The following is a 24,318-nucleotide window of genomic DNA, read 5'->3' on the forward strand; positions in this document are numbered from 1 at the left end:
ACAATCAGACGAATTAACTACGAACAATTACTTAAAATCTGTTTCTCTTGACAAAAGATTGCCACGCGACCCAGGCGAGAATGACTTAAATCACATACCTTATGGGTACGATTCCTAGGAACCAAACCAGTCAGGCAGATAAACGCATACATGCAGACTAAGGGCTCGTCCAGTCGATCGGGAGGACAGCGTGTGCCAGCGGAAACTAAGCACTTCCATATTGAGGTGTAAACATTCATACTGGCCGTACTTCTCACTCCAAACTTTGACTGTACACAACAAAAATGTCGCTACAATACAAGTGGATACAAAGTGTAAAACCAATATGACTTCACCTACCAGAGGAGGAACAACCTCAATAAACTGCCAGCCGCAGGAAACTCGTACGCCACTCTGAAAATAGGCTAATGTTAGCTACATTATACCATTGACAACCCAGCTAACATCACACAACATACCTGGATGGCGACCGAATGACGACCCGTGAAGGGACGGTGACTCGTTAACACCATAGCCAGCCCGTTTATATATGCTGCTACAGCCCACTGATAGGAGGAAACTCAACAAGTGGACTAACCAACCACATGCAGGCAGGAAGAATTTCATTGGCCCTGCCACAGTAGTTTTTTGTGATTGTGTTTCAGCGGGAACAGGCTAAACTGAATGGAGATCAGTCACATTCAAACTGAATAATAGTGATTCAGGAATATAAATGATTACCTTATAAAGCAGTAATCAGAGAGAATGAGATAAAGCACAGGATAGCATCAAGTCCCAGGTCAGGTGATGATCCTGTCAACTACAACTATACATAACCAATGTCACCATTATCAGGAGGGTGCTTCTCATTTTTGTCCAATTGCCCATCCTCATCTGCCTTCACTAAAGGAAAGAAGGCAAGGTGCTCTAATAAACATTACTAAAGCATGATGATTTTTAAAGAATGTAGTAACATGGATGGTTTATTCAAACACTTAAATAACTGTATAAATTAATGTATTTAATTACAGTCCGTAACAATATAAATAAAACACAAATAACAAGCATGCAGAGCAAAGGAACAGAAATAATAAGGTAGATGCAGCAGTGTTTGAAACTGTTCCAGAGAAGTTATGTGAATATGTCAGATGGTTCAAGTTACAAACAAAGACTTCTGTTTAGGATGCACCAGTGTTTTCTCTCTAATGAGGACGCGTCAATTAAACTAAATGTTGTGGTCATCAACTACACATCACTGTTAGTTCAATGTCACTGTCTCCAACCATGTGCTGTCGGCTTTCTTCAAAATGGTTGTTAGGTTAAAACGAACAAACAAAAACAATATAAACCTAGACAAAAAGTGGTCTTTGAGAATATCTAAATATTAAAATCAACAACCTAAAAAAAATAAGTAAATATGTCCAAAAACATCTAGGGAATTCACAAGCCTCTCTATAGAGAGCTGTGCAAACATCTGGTGGTTACACCATGGTATTACATGTTTTTTCTTTCTTTTCTCACACCTAATCTGCCTTCAAAAAAATTATTTTAAAGGCCTAGTCTCTATTTTAAAACAGAAAAAAATATTATTGAACAAACTGTTACGGCCCTTGGCCTTTTTCTGGTCGTTCTCCTGCCCCTCCTCTCTTTCAGGCCTAATTGCTGTCACCTGGGAAGTTGGCGTTTAAATAGGAGCTTCTCTGCTGCATTGATCTCTCTCTTCCTGCTCGGGTCTGGTGTTTAAAGGCTCGAACGCTGCTCGTCCATGTTCACGCCTCGCTCGGGACGCCAGGATTTTACACAGATGCACATTTAAGTTTATTTAAGTTTGTCTTTTAGTTTTACACTCAACACTTGCACTCGCACAAAACAATACATCCATGCACCTTCCCTGCACTACTGATACTGACGTTCACACTCCATATTTGGTTTTGTTGTTTAAATTTGTGTTTTATACACAATAAATTTATGTTTTGCACCGTTTGTTTGTGGCATGGTCTCCTATCTGTTGTTATGGCCCTGAGTCAGTCATAACACAAACATAGGTAACGCTTTAGATTACAGCCTGGAAAGTACTACATATTTAAGACGGATTTACAGCGTAACTTTCGGTAATTATAGTGTACCTATGAAGTACTTCCATGTAAGTATTAGGGAACAATATGCAAAGTTTGGGGAATAAAGGGGTAACAACAAGGAGAATTAAAAAAAATACATTTATACTGTAAGTATTATAGAACTAAGGGGTACTTATTCTACTATTATGATACAACAATCTTACATTTGGGAGCAATTTAGCAAGAACATAGACTGTGCAACTTTTTGTAATAATTGTGTACCAATACAAGCTGTATAGGCTTTTTAAAAATTACAGGGTACATATCTACGCATTTATAGCCTACAGTTTTGTTTATATTGCAACAGTGCAGATGTTAAAGTTTGAGCTTACATGCTTCAAAGCAAGTAAAGCTAAAACTATTGCATTTTTTTTAAATACTGGGAAATATACTCTTGTTCCATGTAGTTACAGGGTAAGTGTGACATTGCAGGCCGTAAATTAAAGTGGTGCTTCTTCCCCTCTTGTTCCATGTAGTTACAGGGTAAGTACAATAAAAAATACATACAGACAATCTTATAATACTGACTTGGAAACCTTTATAAATTGGTCCCAAATGTGATTGTTGTATCATAATAGTAGAATAAGTACCCTAAGATCTACAATACTTACAGTATATATATATATATAAAAAGATATTTCTCCCGGTTGTTATACCCCTTTATTCCCCAAACTTTACATGTTGTTCCCCTATACTTACATGTAAATACTTTATAGGTACACTATAATTACAGAAAGTTACACTGTAAAATCGCTTTAATTATGCAGTACTTTCCGGGCTGTGATCTAAAGCATTACCCAAACATATATTACATTGATTTTACTGGGGTTATTAGAACAACACCAGGATGAATAAATTATTATTTAATTCTCATTTTAGGGTGAACTATCACTTTAAGTTGAAAGGGCATGTTAACAAATGGCTCTCAACTTCTTGGAAAAAAAATATGTTTGTCAATTAATGAAAGATGGAGGATTTTGGGAATAGTTTGCCATTTCGTTTGGTGGCGCTTCTGGTTCAGAAATAGCACAATTAACTTAATACATGGTTCTTTATGTGTCTGTTTAGGGAGAATTAGTTAAAGCTTATGGCATCTGTTTGAGTCTGGGGTATTTTCTGCTATCTGGGAAGAGAAACTGAGCAGCTCACCATAACAAGAGCTGATTTGTATTTTTCTTCATCTTCTCAGGAATGGCAGCACTGGCCCTCGTTTACACTGTCACTAAGACAGTGATAATACACTGAGACACTGATGATACATTGAACATTGATTCATGAAGAGTTCAGATACATTAAAAGATCAGACAGATTCATAATTCCTGTTTCTGATGTGTTTTCTCTCCATCAGATTCCCATCAGCTCACCTCAGTCTGTCTGAGAGGAACAGAGTGATTACTAACACTGACACAGAGCAGCCGTATCCTGATCATCCAGACAGATTTGATCATTATTATCAGGTGTTGTGTAGAGAGAGTGTGTGTGGACGCTGTTACTGGGAGATTGAGTGGACTGGGAGTCGTGTGTATAGTGTGTGTTTATCAGTGTCATATAAGAGCATCAGCAGGAAGGGATCGGGTTATGAGTGTGCGTTTGGATGTAATAAGTCCTGGAGTTTGTACTGCTCTTCCTCCAGATACTTATTCAGACACAATAACACACACACTTCTCTCCCTGTAAAGTCCATCAGCAGAAGAATAGGAGTGTATGTGGATCACAGTGCAGGAACTCTGTCCTTCTACAGCGTCTCTGACACAATGAGCCTCATCCACACAGTCCAGACCACATTCACTCAGACGCTCTATCCTGGGTTTTATGTTTGTTCTGGATCATCAGTGAAACTGTGTTGATGTTTCAGAACAGATTGTAGAGAGATTTTACCCATAATACTTTGAGCTGCACAATAAATCAGTAACAGTGAGATACAGAGACTCTTATTTCCTCTTCATTACATTAATTCTGATGAACTTCACTGAAATAACAGAATAAATGTATAAAATCCTCATTGAGACAGTAAGGACAGTGTGTGTGTGTGTGTGTGTGTGTGTGTGTGACTAGTGTCCTGAGATAATAACAGAAAAGCAGATGGGAAATAATTAGCGTAGCTGCTGTTCATAATATTAATGCATTCGATATGATTCAACTGTAGTATAAAAGGTAAGTATTATGTGAATGCTTGGCTAAAGAGATGTGTCTTTAATCTAGTTTTAAACTGGGACAGCGAGTCTGAGCCTCGAACAATATCAGGAAGGCCATTCCAGAGTTTAGGAGCTAAATGTGAGAACGCCCTTCCTCCTTTAGTGGACTTAGATATCTGACCAGAAGCCTTGAAGGAAACTCCTGCTGTTATAATCAGCTCTGTGTCAATGACCAGTTTCTGTGCTCTTTATATCTTTATATCATTCAACCACACGAGCATTAACAGCAAATGATCAGGGAATCTTCATCTGTACATGAACAGTAGGAGCAATAAATTAATTAAAAATACTGGCAAGAAGAAAAGTAAAAAACAAAATGACCTTAAAATACTGTATATAGTAGTTAGTGAAATTTGTGACGCGTGTTTTTGCCTCTCACTGTTTCTAACACTGATTTATGACGTGTTTTAAATATTTCACAACATCAGGGGCTTTTTTTCTGATTACCTGAGTGAGCTAAGGAAACAAGCATGTTCTCACGAATGCCATGTCGTCTTGAAATGAAGAAAGTGAAGATTAAGTTATCAAAATGAATCAGGCGCTGCTTGTTAATGGTTTGTATAACCGCAGTCTAAGTTCCAGTTGCTTTTGAGTGATGAACGCTGCTGGTGTTGACAGTCATTCCTCTCATGCAAGAGCAGATGTGCAAGCTTGTTGCTGTAGTCTTGTGGTAAACCTTCATCCGTGCAAGTTATCGTTTAATAATCTTTGCTCAAAATATGAAGATGGCTTCCCAACCGTGTCAGTACGAAACACGTCCTCATAATCACTCATCTTGGGAGCCTGTTGTTGTACAGCATGTACTTCTGGGATAAGTTGTATGAGATTTAACGTCATGCTGTCTGGTAAGCCTGAAAGGCCATTAACATTATCCACTATGTGGAATTGCAGTTTCCCCCCTGAAAGAACTAGGGTGGCAGTGCCCAGTGTCTGAATTGTTTGACCACCATAGGCTATCAGATTTGCTCTGCTTGACTGATCAATTTGAGCGTTGGGGTCAATGTGCTGCAATGTGGATACAGACATAACATTGCAGATACGGTAGCGCTTCTTCTTTAGCATCTCGACTGGCATCATGATGTTAATTTTGAGAACGACAAGCCACTGTTGTAGAAGCTCTGGGTCATTGCAGCGAAACGGCAGATCATGGAAGGTCTCCGGATTGAACCTTTTATATTTTATACCGCAGCCGGGATAGATGTGTTTGGCATCTTGTCCTTTCTTTTAAATCACGCTGCAGTAGTCTGAAGTAACTGTGTCAGACTATCTCACAACCAGTGTTGGGGAGTAACGGAATACATGTACCGGCGTTACGTATTCAGAATACAAATTATGAGTAACTGTATTCCGTTACAGTTACCATTTAAATAGTTGGTATTTAGAATACAGTTACATTGTTGAAATCAATGGATTACATGACGATACTTCTCTGTTTCACGAGTTTATTCACTCTCTAAAAAAATTAAGGCAACTCCATGCATTTCCCAGAAGCCCCAATATGAAAAAAAAAAAAAAAAAAATGCGCGGTTTGCGTGACCAGTCACAATGGAGTCGGAAGAGGAGCAGCGGGAGCTAGAGGTAGAGATGGAGCTGGAACAACAGAGCAGGGCAAGAATGCGTTTCTATCTGGGAAATTCAAACAGCATTTCACATTAAAGAAAGAGAAGGGAGAACGAAATATAACTGTGCAGTGCAACCTCTGCTTGCCAGCAACCAACCTCCTTTCAGCGTCGTCCAAAGACTCCACCTCCAACCTGAAGAAGCATCTTAAAGTAGGCCTACGTTTTGTTTCCAAATACGTGCAGTCAAAACTTGAAATATAAATTCTCAGAAAATGCATTAATACCAATAGTGAAATGTCTGTATATATCCATACTCCCTTAATAAAGGAGTCCATTAGAAACATTAGAAAAATATCGGTCTACATGCGTTTTACATTTAATATGAGGGAAATAAAACATGCGTGACACAAAAAATCTTTAACTTTTAGGTGCCAATCTGTGAATTACACTGCGCAAACCAAAAGTAATACTAGGTCTACTCACCGGATGAATAAGGGTTGGCTCTCCACAGAACATAAAATATTTATTTTATTTTATTTTTCGTATTCGCATTTATGAGGAAAAAAAACAATGTTACGGTCGTGACAGTTCTCCGTTACGGACGTGAGCGCTCTGAAAGCGGCACTAAAAGACTGCTTTAAAACTTTAACAGAGACCTCAAACAGAAAGCACAAAGCCTTTCTTTAAGCAGGATTTGATGTCCGACACTTATAAAATGCAATTCAATGTGGAAGTAATCCAAGTATTCAGAATACATTACTCAGATTGAGTAACGTAACGGAATCCGTTACAAATTAAATTTTTGGGCATGTATTCTGTATTCTGTAACGGAATACATTTTGAAAGTATCCTTCCCAACACTGCTCTGCTCAGTCACAGTTGTTTCCGCGAGAGTATAAAAATGTTTAGCTGAATTTTGAAAGTTTTATAAATGCTTGTATTTTCAGAACAACACTTAAAAAGTATTTCGAATATCATCCAGTTATCAATAAATTTCTATGGAGTGTTAAATTCACTTACAGTTGTGAGTTTTGCACAGGACTTTTACATGCTTTTCCCAAACAACGGAAGTGACCTCGACGCCTGGGTTAGCAGTAGCATGAGCCATCAGGCAAGTGTTATTTAAATAAACTCCTGATGTACTTACAAACTTTCCAATGCCTCGTTTCATAACTACAGAACCTATTTTTTCTACTGTCGAAGTTTGGTACCATTCTGGGCATTATTAGTGGGGTAATTTACGAGATATATCCTCTAAATTTAAGTGTTAGGCTCGAGGTCATGGTGCAAAGGACCCTAGGTTGATTTTACTCCGAACCATGCTTTAACATGCTATATAAAAATATCTGTGGGTATTTTGAGCTAAAACTTCACATACACACTCTGGGGACATCAAAGACATATTTTACATCTTCTGAAAAGGGCATTACACCACCCCTTTAATTTTTTCCATGATGCAGCATTCTCCATCTAAAGCTGATCGGGCAGACCGAACCTTAAGTCGTAGAGACTTGAAACTTTGAGGGCTGGTAGTACTCACATCGTCTACAACATCACCAAGGCCCGCCTCGATCGGGCTGACGGGGGCGCTACAGCGATCAAAAGTATGAAATAGCTAATAACACTCCTAAACCATTAGGCGTAGGCTCAAGTGTCTTATATAGTCCTCGGCTTTTGGCCCGATCGGAACCAAACCAGTGCAGCAAGATTCTCTGGAGTCTGATTGTCAATAATTAACAAGAAAATTCTAAATTTCGCTGCACGGTCGCTAGGGGCTGCCAAAATGTTCTACTATTTTCTAAAACTCATGAACGGAACTAGACATTTTCACTAAACTCGGAACACATGTGTATGAGCTCAATCTGAGGTTACTTGGAAAAAATTGCGACGATTGCACACTTGGTGGCGCCAAAAAATCTAAAAATGTCTATAACCACCCAACCATTAGCCCAAATGACTTGATAATTGGCATGTGCTGTCTTTGAACGAGGTGCCACGAACGAGGACACTGGTTTATCTCAAAAAAATATGGCCGCCAATGAAATTTGAGTAGCTATCAGACAAGGTGAAGGTTAAGGTGAAGGTTAAGGTTAAGACTGATCAGAAAGAAACTCAGTGAGCATGTTCAACTCATGGCTCTAGATTTCTGTAAGAATTTTGAAATAAATATTTGTGAATTTGATACATTTTTGTGTATCTGTTTATATTTGTTTGTGAATCTCAATCTATTTATTTGGAATAATGCAACAATTCTAACCCCATAGTAGAAGCTACGTAAGTTTTACTCCTCCCAACAATGCTAAAAATTAAACGTTCATGTTATAGGCTTTATGACATGTTATAGCCAGATATGACGTGCTGCTGCAACACGCATCACATGATCAGCTGAGAATCTCTTCATCAAGCCGTGGAAGCCTTAAATTTAAGGAATTTAATGGATTGAATTATTCATGTTCTCAGAACTCGTAATTACGATGTTTTTGACTCCACTAGAAGAGCACATAAACACAGCAGTAAAGTGACTCTCCTTCACCAGGAATGAGGAAGCTGCTTTACAGACACTCCTGTTTCACACACGTCACTCAAACACAGAAGCAGGAAACTATTTCAACTCCTCAGTTCAGAGAAACAGAAACTGAAGTATTGTTGAGCTGTTGTGTGTTTGTGTCTCTCTGTATTCATGCAGTAAAATGGCAGAAGCCAGAATTTCAGTGGATCAGAATGAGTTCACGTGTCCAGTGTGTCTGGATCTCCTGAAGGATCCAGTGACTATCCACTGTGGACACAGTTACTGTAAGATCTGTATTACAGACTTCTGGGATCAGGAGGATGAGAAGAGAGTCTACAGCTGCCCTCAGTGCAGACAGACCTTCAGTCCAAGACCTGCTTTAGCTAAAAACACCATTCTGGCTGAACTGGTGGAGAAACTGAAGAAGACTAAACTTCCTGCTGACTGTTACGCTGGAGCTGGAGACGTGCAGTGTGACATCTGTACTGGAAGAAAATACAAAGCCGTCAAGTCCTGTCTGGTGTGTCAGGAATCTTACTGTCAAACTCATTTTGACCGTCATGAGGAATTTCTCTCACGTAAGCCACACAAAGTGATTGATGCCACTGGACGACTGCAGGACATGATCTGCCGTAAACATGATAAAGAGCTAGAAATGTTCTGTATCACTGATCAACAGTGCATCTGTGTGTGGTGTAAGGAGTATGAACATAAAAACCACAACACTGTATCAACTGCAGCACAGAGGACAGAGAAACAGGTATGAACTGAGAGGGATTGATCACACAGAAATGAAAGTGTCTTCATTTACTCACTCATTTACTCAGTGTTGTGTAATTACATAAAAATAAATGAGAGCACACCGAGTAACGAACAGGTCTCTTTACTTTTTCATTTCTCAACTCAACTCACCTTCTTTACATTCCTACTTTTCATGTCTAGAACAATATCTCCATCTAGTGGACATTTATCAACTAGCAATGTAATAAGAGAACACAACATCTCCTCTTGACTTAATTTGTTTTCATCTGCAGAAAAATCTTTCAATCTGCATAGGGTTGCTGAATTTTGATTTCCCTTTTCTGACATGCACAGGTTTTCTCACCCGTACAAAGTCGCCTTCCTTGAGCCCCGGAGTCTTTGAGCTTCCGGGTGATATATAGAAGTACGGATGTGCTTTACATCTCTTTCTTGTAGAAATAGTTTGAACTCTGTTGACACGAACTGAGGCCCATTGTCAGTAATAATCTCCAGAGGATTCCCTTTTTGGCCAAACACTGACCTCAGGAAACAATTAATAGTAGATGCAGTCACATGAGGTGCAAAAGCTACCTCTGGCCATTTTGAATGATAGTCAATCAATGTGATAGCGTATCTACAACCAACAGGACCAATGTCAAAAGGACCCACCATGTCGATGCCCAGTTTCTGCCACGGACCTACTGGATAGTCAAAAGGGGTAAGTGGTGCATGTGTGGTTCTAGCAGTTTTATCATTGAGTTGGCAGGTGACGCAAGTTGCAATTGTGGACTGTACCTGCGAATCCATCTTAGGCCACCAGTATAGCTCCCTAAGCCGTTGCTTGGTTCTCACAATGCCTTGATGGCCATCATGAGCAAGGGTGACCAAACGTAAACTAAGAGGCACAATCAGTCTGTGTGGTCCTCTTAGCACATACGAGTCCAAAATAGACAGTTCGTCTCGTATTGGAAAGTACCTGGACATGTCAGGTCCTGGCAGGTCTTTGGATGTAGCGGGCCAGCCACACTCTGTATTGGCGAAGTTTGGCGAGCTCAGCACATGAGGAGCTTTCAGCAGCAAACTCAGCCACAGGAACAGCTGACAGGAGTGTAGTGATAGCAGCAACAGTTTCTGGTTCAGAATCAAAGTCAGAATTAATTTCATTTGGCAATGGAAAACACGAAAGGCAATCCGCTACCTGGTTAACTCCCCGTCTGTACTCCATAGTATAGTTGAAGCAGAGCAATCTAGCAGACCATCGTGCTACTCTCAGTCCAGCTCGTCCCATACCTTTAGTGGTCAAAAGGGTGGTTAAGGCTTGGTGATCTGATCTTAATTTGAAGTGTTTGCCCCACAGGTATGTTCTCCAACGCTCAATGACCCAGACACAAGCAAGGGCTTCTTTTTCAACAACAGAATACTTCCTTTCTGCCGATGTCAAGGTTCTGGATGCGAAAGTCACGGCCCTTTCTGACTTATCTGGATGAAGCTGAGTCAGGATGCCACCTATGCCGTAGTCTGAGGCATCTGTTGGAAAAACGTGTGGGCAAAGCAGGATCAAATAAAGCCAATGCAGGGCTCTGTGCAATCAGTTCTTTTACTTCCTGGAAACTTTTGTGTGCTTCATCAGTCCATGCAAAATTTGAATTTCCTCTAAGGACATCTCTCATAGGCTCCACAACAGCTGCGTAGTTAGGAATGAATTTAGCATACCAAGCGGTGAGGCCTAGAAATGATCTTAGTGTAGGCACATCCGAAGGTGGTGGAGCATTACGTATTGCTTCCAAGTGGCTGTGATCTGGCATCAGTCCCGCTTTGGAGATGGTATGTCCCAGAAATGTGAGCTTCTCCTGGCGAAATGTACATTTCTTCTCATTCAGATGCAGACCTGCTTCTTGTAGTTTGTGCAGCACTATTTTTAGGTGAGCATCGTGGCTAGTAACAGAGTCAACAAACACAATTATGTCATCCAGGTAACACTGGACGCCTGTAACACCCCTGAGAATAGTACACATCAGTTTTTGAAACGTTGCCGGGGCTGATGCTAATCCGTAGCAAACTCGCTGGTAACGAAACAAACCCTCATGTGTTATAAACGCAGTGAGGTCCCTACTGTCCTCATGTAGTGGCACTTGATGGTATGCATTTGCCAGGTCGATTGTAGAAAACATCACAGCACCTCTCAACTGTGAAAAGAGTTCTTCAGTGTGTGGAATAGGGTAGCTGTCCACAACGATTGCTTTGTTGGGTTCCCTAAGATCCACACACATTCTGATGTCTCCAGATTTCTTTTGCGTCACTACGATGGGCGAAACCCACGGCGAAGCATCCACTCTTTCAATAATATCTGCTGCTAGTAGGCGGTTCAGCTCTGTAGACACAGCATCCCTTACAGAAAAAGGTAGTCTGCATAGCTTCTGTTGCACAGGAATGAAGTTTTCATGCATTTTCACTTTGTGTACATAGTTCTTTGCACAGCCAAAGGATGGCATATCAGTATGGAATACTTGTTGCACTGACTGTTTGGGGGTGAGTACTTTATTTCCTGTTATGCACAAGTTCAAGGAATGTATTAAGTCCATTCCCATAAGTGCATTTCCACTTTTCACAATATAGAATGTGGCAGGTACTGAATGCTCACCATGTCGCGCAGATGTCTTAATACATCCCAGCACTGGAATGTCATCTTTTGAATATGTGACAAGACGCACATCTGACTGTTCCAAGGGCAGTTCAGAGAAGTATTGTTTATATACAGTACCAGTCAAAAGTTTGGAAACATTACTATTTTTAATGTTTTTGAAAGAAGTCTCTTATGCTCATCAAGCCTGCAGTTAAAAAAAAAAAAAAAAAAAAAAAAAAAAAAAACAGTAATATTATGAAATATTATTACAATTTAAAATAATGGTTCTCTTTTTTAATATATTTTAAAATGTAATTTATTTTTGTGATGCAAAGCTGAATTTTCATTAGCAAGTACTCCAGTCTTTGGTGTCTTATGATCCTTCAGAAATCATTCTAATATGATGATTTGATACTCAGTTGTTATCAATGATGGAAACAGTTGTGCTGTTTAATATATTTTTTTGGAATACTTTTTTCAGGATTCATTGATGAGTAAAACGTTAACAGCATTTATTCATAAAAACAGCATTTATTCAAAATAAAAACATTTCTAACAATATAAATCGTTACCATCACCTTTTATCAATTTAACGCATCCTTGTTGAATTAAAGTACTAATTTCTTAAAAAAATAAAAGTTATTGTTCCCAAACTTTTGAACGGTAGTGTATATTGTTACAAAAGATTTCTATTCTAAATAAATACAGTTCTTTTTAACTTTTTATTCATCAAATAATCCTGAAAAAAGTATCTCAGGTTATAAAAAAAATATTAAGCAGCACAAAGTTTCCAACATTGATCATAAATCAGCATATTAGAATGATTTCTGAAGGATCATAAGACACCAAAGACTGGAGTACTTGCTGATGAAAATTCAGCTTTGCATCACAAAAATAAATTACATTTTAAAGTATATTAAAAAAGAGAACCATTATTTTAAATTGTAATAATATTTCATAATATTACTGTTTGTTTTTTTGTTTTTTTTTTTGTTTTTTTTAACTGCAGGCTTGATGAGCATAAGAGACTTCTTTCAAAAACATAAAAAATAGTAATGTTTCCAAACTTTTGACTGGTACTGTACATTCTCTGGAAGCAAAGATACGGATGATCCAGTATCAACAATTAGCTCTTGCATTGTAGTGCCAGAAAATGTCCCCATTTCAATGTCACACACAATATTGTTTGCAGCAGCAAATGTGTTAGTTATGTACAAAACAGTCAGTTCCGCGACTTCGATTTCTCTGATGTCCTGTCGTCTTCGTCCAGAACGGCACACTTTTGCAAAATGTCCCGTTTTACCACATAATTTACATGTCTTATTTAAAGCAGGGCACTGCTTGGAATTTGCTAAATGACAGCTGGAATCACAGCGATAACATTTGCATGCAGAATGACTCTGGTTTTTACCTTGTGTGGTTCTATGCATGGTCGTTTCTTTTTTTCTGACATATAGCCGTTGAACTGGCAAGTCGGTAGGTTTTGCACTCGCATTAGCCATGGCATTTTCCACTTGAATGGCCACTTGTACTGCTCTGTCTAACGTCAAATCCGCTTCAAGTAGTAAACGTTCACGAATTCGACTGCTGTGCACTTTCTCCACAATTTGATCTCTTAGCATTAATTTCATCTTCTTTGTCACCAAATGCACATAATGATGACACCATATCACAAAGCGCGGCCACATACTGAAGTATATTTTCGTCATGTCTTTGCTCCCTTTGACGAAATTTATGTCGCTCAGCAATCAATCACATTAACTTTCGGTACAAAATGCGTTCTGAGAACCGTGAGAGCAGATGCATAGGTCGTACCGGTATTAGGAAGAGTGTAGAAAATTCTCTGTGCTTCTGTGCCCAGGCCTGTAGCACGCTTACGAGTATCAGGCCAGTCATCTCCCTCAGCATGAATCGCCAACAAGTAGCTCTCAAACATTTGCGTCCATATCCCAAACGGAACTGCAGGCTCACCAGGACATTGTAAGTATGTAGGAGGAAGATGAACTGCCATCCTCGTCGCCAATTGTTGTGTAATTACATAAAAATAAATGAGAGCACACCGAGTAACGAACAGGTCTCTTTACTTTTTCATTTCTCAACTCAACTCACCTTCTTTACATTCCTACTTTTCATGTCTAGAACAATATCTCCATCTAGTGGACATTTATCAACTAGCAATGTAATGAGAGCACAACACTCATGTTGTTCCAAACCGGTTTGACTGAGTTTCTTCTATGGAATATAAAAGATGACATTTTGAAGAATGTCTCGTCTATTTTAGTTTAAACATAGAAAGTGAGTGAGAAAGTCATTGTAAGTCAATGGAGTAAAAAAGTTTCAAGCTCCAAAAAGGAGAAAAGTATAAAAGTAATCTAAACAACTAGTGGTTAAAGAAAGGAGTAGGCTATGCTTAAGTGTATTGACATGCACTTGTAGTGTACTTTTATTTAAAACCTTAATATAATAATATTAATGAAATACAGTAGGGGAGAGCCGGGACAGTTGAAACACTTTTCAGATAAATGTCGTTTTCTAAGATAAGGTTACAGATAGATTTTTTATTTTTTTGTGATTAACAACTCACATATGTGTTCTCTTAGTATCATGTGTTATTCGGTACAAATATAGAATGATTTAAGTAAAATATGACTTTGAACGGGAGTTGTGCTTTGTTTCAATCGTCCCGCCTGTGCGGGACGGTTGAAACACAGGGGTGGGACGGATGAAACATAACAGTTTAAATGGCAACTATTCATCTAATGCTTATTTTTGTGAACAACACCTGACAAGTAACTTACGTACATATTGTTACAAACATATTTTGTAATTTATTTTCATTTAAAGGTTCATATTAACCATTTTTGTTCTGTCGCCCAATAAACAATAGGCGATAAGCCTATGCACATTTTGTAATCTTTCTAACAGGCTATTTTGACGAAGACAGACAAATCAGTTTACAATTAATTTTCTTACATTTCTTCCTTGAGTCATATTGAGTGTTTGCTAGTTGAATAGCCTGTTATTATGAAGAAAACGAGGTCAACCAGAAGACGATAAATGAAATTTATTTAATATTGAAGATTGGACAATTGATGATTATTACAGAGATAGCATGTGTTGCGTAATTGAAAATTAATTTGCATTAAAAGAAACACAAGTCTAGAAACAGTATATGAATCTATGAACAGTATAGGCTATGACCAGGTTTAACGGGCAGGACGCGCGGTCGGGACGGTTGAAACACTGTTTCAACCGTCCCGACAGCGCATCCTGTCATTTAAACCTCTTTTGCTCTTAAACTAAAAAACTCTGATATTGCCCACTTAAGGGTGTGTTGCAGTACTAATACACCTGCCCTATTATCATTACAATGGCACATGAAACAATAAATCCAACTTGTCAGTCAAAAAAAAGTACCGCACGAAAGAATTCACTCACCGCATTCAAAAACAGCTTTGCGGCTTTAACTCCAAAACGGCACGACGTAAAGAAGAAATCTTTTCGCGGGTATGTTAGGCATTGCGTGCTGTAGCCTACGTGCTGACGAAATTTGACGTACATGACATGAGTGGTTTTCAAGGAAATCTCAGTGTTTCATCCGTCCCGCGTTTCAATCGTCCCGCCTCTCCCCTATGTAAGGGATAATCCACGGCTAGCCATGCATTAAAGGATTTTAATGCACTTCGTAGAGGCGAAGAACCACCCGACGCGAAGCCTCTACGAAGTGCATTAAAATTCTTTAATGCATGGCTAGCCGTGGATTATCCCGCTTATACTTTGGTTATTTGCCAAGTTAAAAACAAGTTAAAGCTGTAACTGATGTTTACAGTGTATTTTTTTAACAGACGTGTAAAAATGACAGTTATTTTCTTAAGTTACGGCTCGTTAGTTCTAGCACTCCGTCCGCTTTAAATAAAGTAGAGCCATCGGATTGCTTTTATTTGAATGAATTATCACATTTATTTAAATTCATTATTAAAAGAGAGAGACAGAGAACTGAAAGAGAAGGAACAGAGAGAGAGAGAGAGAGAGAGAGAGAGAGAGAGAGAGAGAGAGAGAGAGAGAGAGAGAGAGAGATGCGTGCGCGAGTTACCTGTGTGCGTCTCTTCTTTAAAGTCTAGCAGCTACAGTCCCCTCGTTGCTTAAGCATATAGCTAACTTAATGATTCTTTAATGGATTTATTAAAAAATATTTATGAATGACAGGCAACACTGACAGTGACAAGGCAATCTTTATTTGAACTAATCATGTCATTTATTTATTAATTCTTTGTGTCGCTTTTTGTCATTCAACGTCTTCTCCAAGTCTTCTATTTCGTCTTGTGCCTGGGCCCATTTCTCAAAATTGTCATATTCACCATACAAATTAAACGATATGCAAAAATCATCCATTTAGCTTACCTAAATAAACGTTTTCATATGTGTCTCTCACTCTGCTTGCAAGTGTAACTGTGTTATGGTTACCAATGTTTATAGTAGCGGATTAATTTTGAACTGTAATCAAACTGACTGGAACTACTTGTGCATTAAACGGTTTTACTGCAAACCTTCCAGCCAATCAGAATCGAGTATTTATTTAAACAGCCCATGGTATAATTTACTTCAAAGGCCACTTAAGTGCACTTAAAGAGAGTCAACTTTCATGACGGTTTCATAAGTACACTTTATAAAGTAATAATGTAAAATTAAAAGTCTTACTTTAAAGTACATTTTAATAATATTTAATATTTCAATTTAACTTGTGAAATTACATTAGAATTATATTAGATAATATAATAATTAATATTATAATTATTATATTAGATATTATAGAATTATTATATTAGATTAGATATCATAATTATATTAGAATTATGAAATTACATTATACACTTAAATCTTACTTAAGTGGGTCAAAAAGTCACTCTTCAGTTCAGCTAATTGCTTTATATGTAGGGGAGAGCGGGGTATGTTGTCACACTTTTAACACTGTCTAACATTTACTGAGCACCATACATCAAAATGGTATAAATCTCATACCAAATGAAAGAAGGAAGTCTTGGGCACATATGTTGTATTCATAACATCTTCATATCTTATCTCATTATGGAGTTGTAGACTGTTGAATAGAGAGTGTGCATTTGTGACAATTTGCCCCATCGGTGGGTAAGTTGTCACACTAGATTATCTAAAAATAAGAACACATCTACTTAATTGTGAATATTGATTTTAATTTTTAAATTCAAACCAGAACTGGAAATATAAACAATCGTACCTGGAGAATCTGGAAAAAACAATTATTTCAATCAAAAGACATTAAGTGGCAAGACCACTTTACTTTGAACTTTAAACTCAAACGTTCTCTGGCTTGCACATAGATCCATGATAACTGAATGGAATGCTGCAGATAACTCACTTAACTTTACATGTTTAACCTCTGAACAAAACAGTTGCCCTGTATCTGACACACATGTCAAAATCCCTGTATCTGAATTTATGTCAAAATCCTTCACTGTACTTCTGATGGATTTGTTCTGCAACTTTACCTGCCTGACTGCCTTTAACATTGTGTCAGGTGGTGTACACTGCCATGCTCTGTCTTTCGTTGATAATTTCGAACCATCTTCCTTCCTTCCTGTCTTTCTAATTCCTGACTTTCCTTCCTTCCTTCAAACACCTTATTGTAATTAGAAATAAATTACAATATCACAATGTATCATGTTTTTTGAGCATGTTCTATGTGTTTATTTGTACAGGGGCAAGTTGTCACATGTGACAACTTGCCCCAAAGTCATTGAGACAACTTTCCCCATACTGACGTGTGCTAATGTTGGCTAAATCTCAAATTTAGCTCAACATATCACTTTAGCTAAAGTATCAAAAGACACGTTACTGTCTCCTCTATTTTGTGCAAAATAATCATTTTAAACATTCATACCTAACAAAGTTGTATTGCATAAAATGTAAAGTTAAATTTTTTTACTTTTTAAGTAGAAAAATAAGAAAATTGTGTTAACCTCAGATTACAGTGATCTTGACCACATGTGAACAGGAAGTTGACTATAGAAGAAGAAGTCACACAAAGTGGCTATTTGATTTTTGAGATAGAGCCTCTAGTGTTGGAGTTATGAATAGTGTGACAACGTACCCCGCTCTCCCCTACATTTAAACTGTAATGCATTTTCATTTAATAGCAATTAACATGCAATTACGTGTCTGAAAACATTTTGTTCAGTTCACACTTATTTCACAATTATATTCTTTTAAAGTATATCATTTCCAAAATAAGTGCAGTCTATCCACAAATCAAATCAAATAATTGATAAACTCATGTATGTGGAGCCCAAATCAAATATGATGACATCAGAAACATCAAACTTCACTGGTGTTTGTGTAGCGACTGGGCTATTTGAATCATTCGTTCGTTTGATTCCGAATTAACAAATTCGGACTATCTGTGTTTTCTAAGCACATTCCTGCCCAAAACGTTCTTTGCTAAGCTTATCAGAGCTTGTAACCTCCTGACTTCGAAATTACAAGTCATACGCCAGGCTCCAGAGAGACTGGAGCAAATGGACTTTTACGACACTAATTGCCCCTCAGAGATACTCCAAAAAACCTGGAAACAACATTCCTTATTCCCTGTGGGGAGCTTCCAAAAGGACCCACAAAGAGATAACGAAACCTTACACACACACACACACACACACACAAACATCCTCTGTGTGATATTCAGGATAGAAATATAGTTTTAATGTATGTAACTCAGATTTGGGTTTGACCTTCCTGTATGCATGTTTTATTAATTTGTTTGATCATATAATTATGATTTTCTAGTGTTGAGCTTTGAAATGTATTTGTGAAGAATGTTTCTCCAGGGGAATTGCCTTCCCCCCACCCACTTTGTTTTATGGCCTAACGGAATGTCGACAACCCAGGAATCTCACTGAGATTCTGGCAGAGGAGCAGAATTAAAGTGTTCATCCTAGATATTTTATATGTATAACCATTGAAGAAATATGCAAACCTGAATGTAATTTCTCTTTTCCACGATTGTTCTTCTCTGTGATATGTTTTTGTATTCTTGTAAACCTTAAAGGAATAATGTTTCAGAGGTGCACACTGTTGCGAATTCATAGGTATATGTCATGTGGTCTTTTTAAAGTCCAATTTTCATTCCCACTTGTAAATGCACATCACATTTTAGGTTAGTCTTATTCCCAGTTTGTTAATCGAACTTTTAATACTTATCTTACAGAGTAAGAAGGTACTTCTAGGCCGTAGCTTTTAAACATACCAAATTTGATCTTGAATTAAACCTCCATATACCCGTAGGAAAGATATGGATACCAAATTATGATAAAATGCATTTTACTGCAGTTATAATTGTTTAATGTAGAAATGGCATGATCCTAAGACTGCCATAAAACATGCAAATCAAACTCATAGTGAGACAAAGAACTTTTCTCCCGCCTGGAATTTCGCGTTCCAATTGGCTCAAGCCCAGGGAGGAGTGAAATTCCTGTGCCCTAGAAAAGCGGTTACACTCCGCGTTCCGCTGAGTTCTGTTCTGTATTTTCCTTTCGTCTTGTTTTGTTCCTGCATTTTCACGAACCCGCCTCGTCAGCGAGAAGACCTTATGGCTCCCTTTGGGAGCGTTTTCAATTTTCTTTAAGTCTTTTCTTTATTTTCGTCTTCGGACTCCACGAAGCAAACGCAGCAGACAACTTCAACTCAAAGAGAAAGACTCTTTCGAAAACCCCGCTACCGCGCTCACCAGAAGACACGAGAGCACGAGCCCTGCTTTCTTAAAGAAACACACGCACGCTGGTCTTAGGACACACGCATGAACTCTGCGTTCTTCAGCAACAAAGAGAACCATTTTGCAAGATAAGTTTATTGAACTTTTAATGTGATTTGATTCCTTGCTGTCTCTCAAAAGGTTGCCTGTGATTTTGCCATGCAGAGATCATCTCGGTGATCTCTCTCATCCTGAACTTTAGTTTCACTTTCTCCCTTTCATCCTCTCCCTCTCTCATCTGTTATCCGTTTGGTCTTGTAATGTTTTCATCCGTATGTTTCTGTTGTAAATATGTATTTACTCTGTGTATACTCGTAGTTTCAATGTAGTATTAGTCTAATTATTAAATTCCATATGTCCTTGACTGACTCTGTTTTAATTGCCCATGTTACTTAGTCCCTGAAATGTTCGATCTTAGCTATATGCTTTATCTTGGTACGATTTAAGTAAGCTAATTTTACAAACATAGAAAGTTGTCTTTTCAAGGCCTGGAAAAGATACTCTTTCTCGTGTTTGTAAGAAGGATAATTTTCCTTGAGAATTAAGTTAATCTTACGTTCAAAACAGATTGTTTGATAACTAAATTAATTCCATTAAAGTTATCCCATTACTTCGAGCTGAAATAAGACTATTTGATGTATTAATGACGAACCATAACCCGTTATGGTAATCATTCATATATCAATCTAGTTCAGCTGCGATAAATTAATTTAACTGTAACATACAAAATATTAATCATATTCATGATTAATTATTAAAATTCCCTATAGATCATTTGAGCTAATATTAATATTAATGTACAACCCATTGTTGCTACATTTGTGTCATGACATCATGGTGTTTAGTCATGTGACTGTGACAGGAAAGGACCAATGAGGTTTGATGTTATTGACGTGTCACCATATTTTATTTGGCCTCTGTAAACAGCTGAGACATTCTTCTAAATATCTTCTGTTGTGTCTCACAATAGACAGAAAGTCATACAGGTTTGGAGCGACATGAGGGAGAGTAAATGATGATACTAATGATATAAAACTAGGCACTGATGAAATACTGCTGACATTCATTTCAGGAAACCATGAATCTGTGGTTTGAACCAGACAATAAAAACTTACCATGCAAGATCTTTAACCACTTCACCAACTCTGGATTCATGTAACTTTAATGTTTGTATGACAGTAGTTTTATGTGTCATTCCCTGTCATTGGTTTGTCCTCCAGAAACAGCTGAAGGAGACGCAGATGAAGATCCGTCAGAGAATCCAGCAGAGACAGAAAGATCTTCAGCATCTGAGAGAGGCTGTGAAGTCTCATAAGGTGAGTCTGGAGAAGAAGAGAAGTTTGAGACGTCTCAGTTTGGACTCTGTCAGTCGTGCTGAAGCCACTGTGTGATTGTGATGTGTGTGTAACAGCGCTCTGCACACACAGCAGTGGAGGACAGTGAGAGGATCTTCACTGAGATCATCCGCTCCATTGAGAGAAGCCGCTCTGAGGTCACACAGCGGATCAGAGATCAGGAAAAGACTGCAGTGAGTCGAGCTGAAGGACGACTGGAGCGACTGGAGCAGGAGATCAATGATCTGAGGAGGAGAGACGCTGAGCTGGAGCAGCTTTCACACACACAAGATCACATCCAGTTCCTGCAGGTAACAGAGATCTAGAAGAACAGGGTCATAGTGGACTTGAGCAAGATCCTGCTATGACAGTGTTGGAAACTTTAATTCTTTCATCGAAGCAAGATCAGGAGACATGAGATGGATCTTATAAGCAGAAGAGATTTATTCTTCCGAGTCTGTAGTTCATCAAGTCTAATCTAAATACAGTATTCATGGTAGTTATACACATTCAAAGAGGGGAGGGATTACATAGAGGTGGAGACTCTGAACAAAGCATGCAAATGAAGTATGCAGGTTAAGGAACCCGCCCCAGACTCCAGCGTGTTACCAGTCTCAATCCAATCAGCATAACCATTCAAACGCATATGTGCTAATCCAATCAGCCTAACGATTCAACGTCTGGGCTGTGGCTCTGGCTCCAAGAGCCATTAAAGACAATAAAGAGAAAACAGGAATTGCAACTTTGCTGAGCAGAGCAGAATCATTCGTGTGATATCATCATCTTAACCTTAAAAGCTAAATACAAGATTCTTAAAGCATATCTAACTTAAATTCTTAAATTTGTAATCCTTCAACAGAGAAACATTTCATGAGAGCAGAATGAGCCGTTGACTGAGATGTTGTCAGGAATTCAGTCAGATTCAGTCAAGTGTTGTGTTATCATATAATCATCAGTCAGACTCTCATCTGATCATCTTCTGTTTAAAGAGACACACTTACAAAGCCCTGGGAAATTTACCATTAAATATTTAACTCATTTTTCCTTCTGGTTTCTTCTGTCTTAATGAAATCAGTGAACTTGATGGTATCAATATCCAGCCAACTAGATTTTTCATCATCTTTTTAATGAAATCTTTTATTTCTACTAAAATAATTTCAGTAATTGGCACCAAAATTGGGTCAGGTCATCTTCAAAGTTGATAATATTGATAATGTTGATAAAATGAAACAAACAATTTTCAATAGAAATTACATTGAGTATATTTGAGTTTATCATACATGTGTGTCAATTCATTATTATTAAGTGTGAAACACTAGAGTTTGTAGCATTAAATGATGAATATGAGGAGAATGTGCTGATTGTGTGAAAGTGCTGGATTGAAGCGAGTCACTGAAGAGAAGTGAAGTCAACAAGAGTCGCTCAGATCTGATATAGTGCAGGTTATTGGCTGAAGTGTGGAGATGATGAGTTTTGATTTCTGTTTTCTGTAGAGTTTCCAGTCTCTCTCAGCACCTCCTGAATCTACAGACGAACCCGACGTTTCCTTCAGTTCTCTCTCCTCTTTTGATGGCGTGAGAGAATCTGTCCGTCAGCTGAGAGACAAACTGGAGGATTTCTGCAAAGAGGAGCTCAAGAAGATCTCAGACGGAGGTAAAGTCCTGCGCCTCGTTTATACAGACGTGTGGAGAAAGATCCCAAATCTGAACGTACAACGAAATGTTCCTATGGTTTAGAAATGAATGTATTGTATCTTGTCATTTCTCTTCACACTGTTCATGTTTATTTCCACAGTCACTTTCACCAACATGAATCCCAAGACCAGGAACGACTTCCTACAATGTGAGTCACTAGAAAACAAGCAGAAAAACTCACTGAATGTGTTCATGTTCTTCCTGTAGAAGGAGAAATAAATCATGATAGAAGAGTTCTATAATTGATCATGTAAATGATGATTTGCACAGGATATTTGGTCAGCTGTACTGAGACACGGATGATACATTGAACATTGATTCATGAAGAGTTCAGATACATTAAAAGATCAGACAGATTCATAATTCCTGTTTCTGATGTGTTTTCTCTCCATCAGATTCCCATCAGCTCACTCTGGATCTGAACACAGTGAATAAACGCCTCAGTCTGTCTGAGAGGAACAGAGTGATTACTGTCACTGACACAGAGCAGCCGTATCCTGATCATCCAGACAGATTTGATCATTATCCTCAGGTGTTGTGTAGAGAGAGTGTGTGTGGACGCTGTTACTGGGAGATTGAGTGGACTGGGAATAGAGGTGTGTGTATATCAGTGTCATATAAGAGCATCAGCAGGAAGGGACGGGGTGAAGAGTGTGCGTTTGGATATAATGATCATTCCTGGAGTTTGATCTGCTTTTCCTCCAGTTACAGATTCAGGCACAATAACACACACACTGATCTCCCTGTAAAGCCCATCAGCAGAAGAATAGGAGTGTATGTGGATCACAGTGCAGGAACTCTGTCCTTCTAAAACGTCTCTGACACAATGAGCCTCATCCACACAGTCCAGACCACATTCACTCAGACGCTCTATCCTGGGATTGGTTTTGGTTTTGGTTATGGACCATCAGTGAAACTGTGTTAATGTTCCAGAACAGATTGTAGAGAGATTTTACCCACAATACTTTGAGCTGCACGATAAATCAGTAACAGTGAGATACAGAGACTCTTATTTTAATTTTCTTTAATATCTTAACTTCTGTCACAGAAATAACAGAATAAATGTGTGTATTAAATCATTTATACAGACAATAAGAATGATGTGTGTGTGTGTGTGTGTGTGTGTGTGTGTCCATCAAACTATAATTGTATTGATCACATGGAAATCATATTCATTTAGTTTTTACTGTAGTGACACATAATCATTTTAATATTACTATTTAAAAGTACCTTTCATTTGAAATTATGAAACACAAACAAAATGAAAAGATTAAGGAATAATGAATAATGAAATAACAGAAATGGTTGTGAACAATGTAAGGAGTGAAGATGTGGAAAATGACATTAGTAGTGGAGAAAATAGTGCTGGAAAACAATCACAGTTCAAAATGTGAGGAAAATTGTGATGCAGAAGATGAGGGATGAAGAAGCACTTTCTGAGATTTCAGATATTGGGTCACAAGGGATGGAAATCATGAACTCTTTACAAGAAATAAATGACTTTCACAACGTTTGATAAAGTTGTTGATGTAAAATTGTTCTGGTAACCCTTCCTTTTACAGTCCCCTAATTACTAAGTATTTACCTGGTAAATATATGGTAAGTTATAGTTGGTTATTGGTAATTACCACAGGTAACAAGTACGTAAATGCAGAGAAACTACAAACTAATTACTAAGTATTTACCTGGTAAATATATGGCAAATTATAGTATTTTAGTGTGTAATTACTTAAGGTAATTAGTATGCAATTACAGAGAAACTACCAGGGGGAAAAAAACACCAC

At 38.1% G+C, this 24,318-nt stretch overlaps 1 protein-coding gene across 1 annotated transcript; it reads left to right on the top strand.

Annotated features, from left to right (window-relative positions):
- The first annotated feature begins 8,371 nt into the window (after positions 1–8,371).
- LOC311086184 (tripartite motif-containing protein 16-like) lies at positions 8,372–24,097 on the top strand. Its single transcript, XM_084118940.1, has 6 exons — positions 8,372–9,122; positions 20,727–20,822; positions 20,918–21,151; positions 22,334–22,493; positions 22,635–22,682; positions 22,930–24,097. Exons 1-6 carry the CDS (start codon positions 8,544–8,546, stop codon positions 23,343–23,345), a joined length of 1,533 nt encoding a protein of 510 aa, XP_083975066.1. The 5' UTR covers positions 8,372–8,543; the 3' UTR covers positions 23,346–24,097.
- The last annotated feature ends 221 nt before the right edge of the window (positions 24,098–24,318 follow it).

Source organism: Abramis brama, assembly GCF_963993115.1.
Source record: "Abramis brama genome assembly, chromosome: 1".
Lineage (NCBI taxonomy): Eukaryota > Metazoa > Chordata > Actinopteri > Cypriniformes > Leuciscidae > Abramis > Abramis brama.

What these genes read in the sequence shown, in the direction of transcription:
- LOC311086184 (XM_084118940.1), top strand. Translation starts at nt 8,544, where the DNA reads ATGGCAGAAGCCAGAATTTCAGTGGATCAGAATGAGTTCACGTGTCCA. An exon ending in AGGCTGTGAAGTCTCATAAG is followed by an intron (nt 20,823 to 20,917) that starts GTGAGTCTGGAG and finishes TGTGTGTAACAG; the next exon opens with CGCTCTGCACACACAGCAGT. An exon ending in CAGGAACGACTTCCTACAAT is followed by an intron (nt 22,683 to 22,929) that starts GTGAGTCACTAG and finishes TCTCTCCATCAG; the next exon opens with ATTCCCATCAGCTCACTCTG.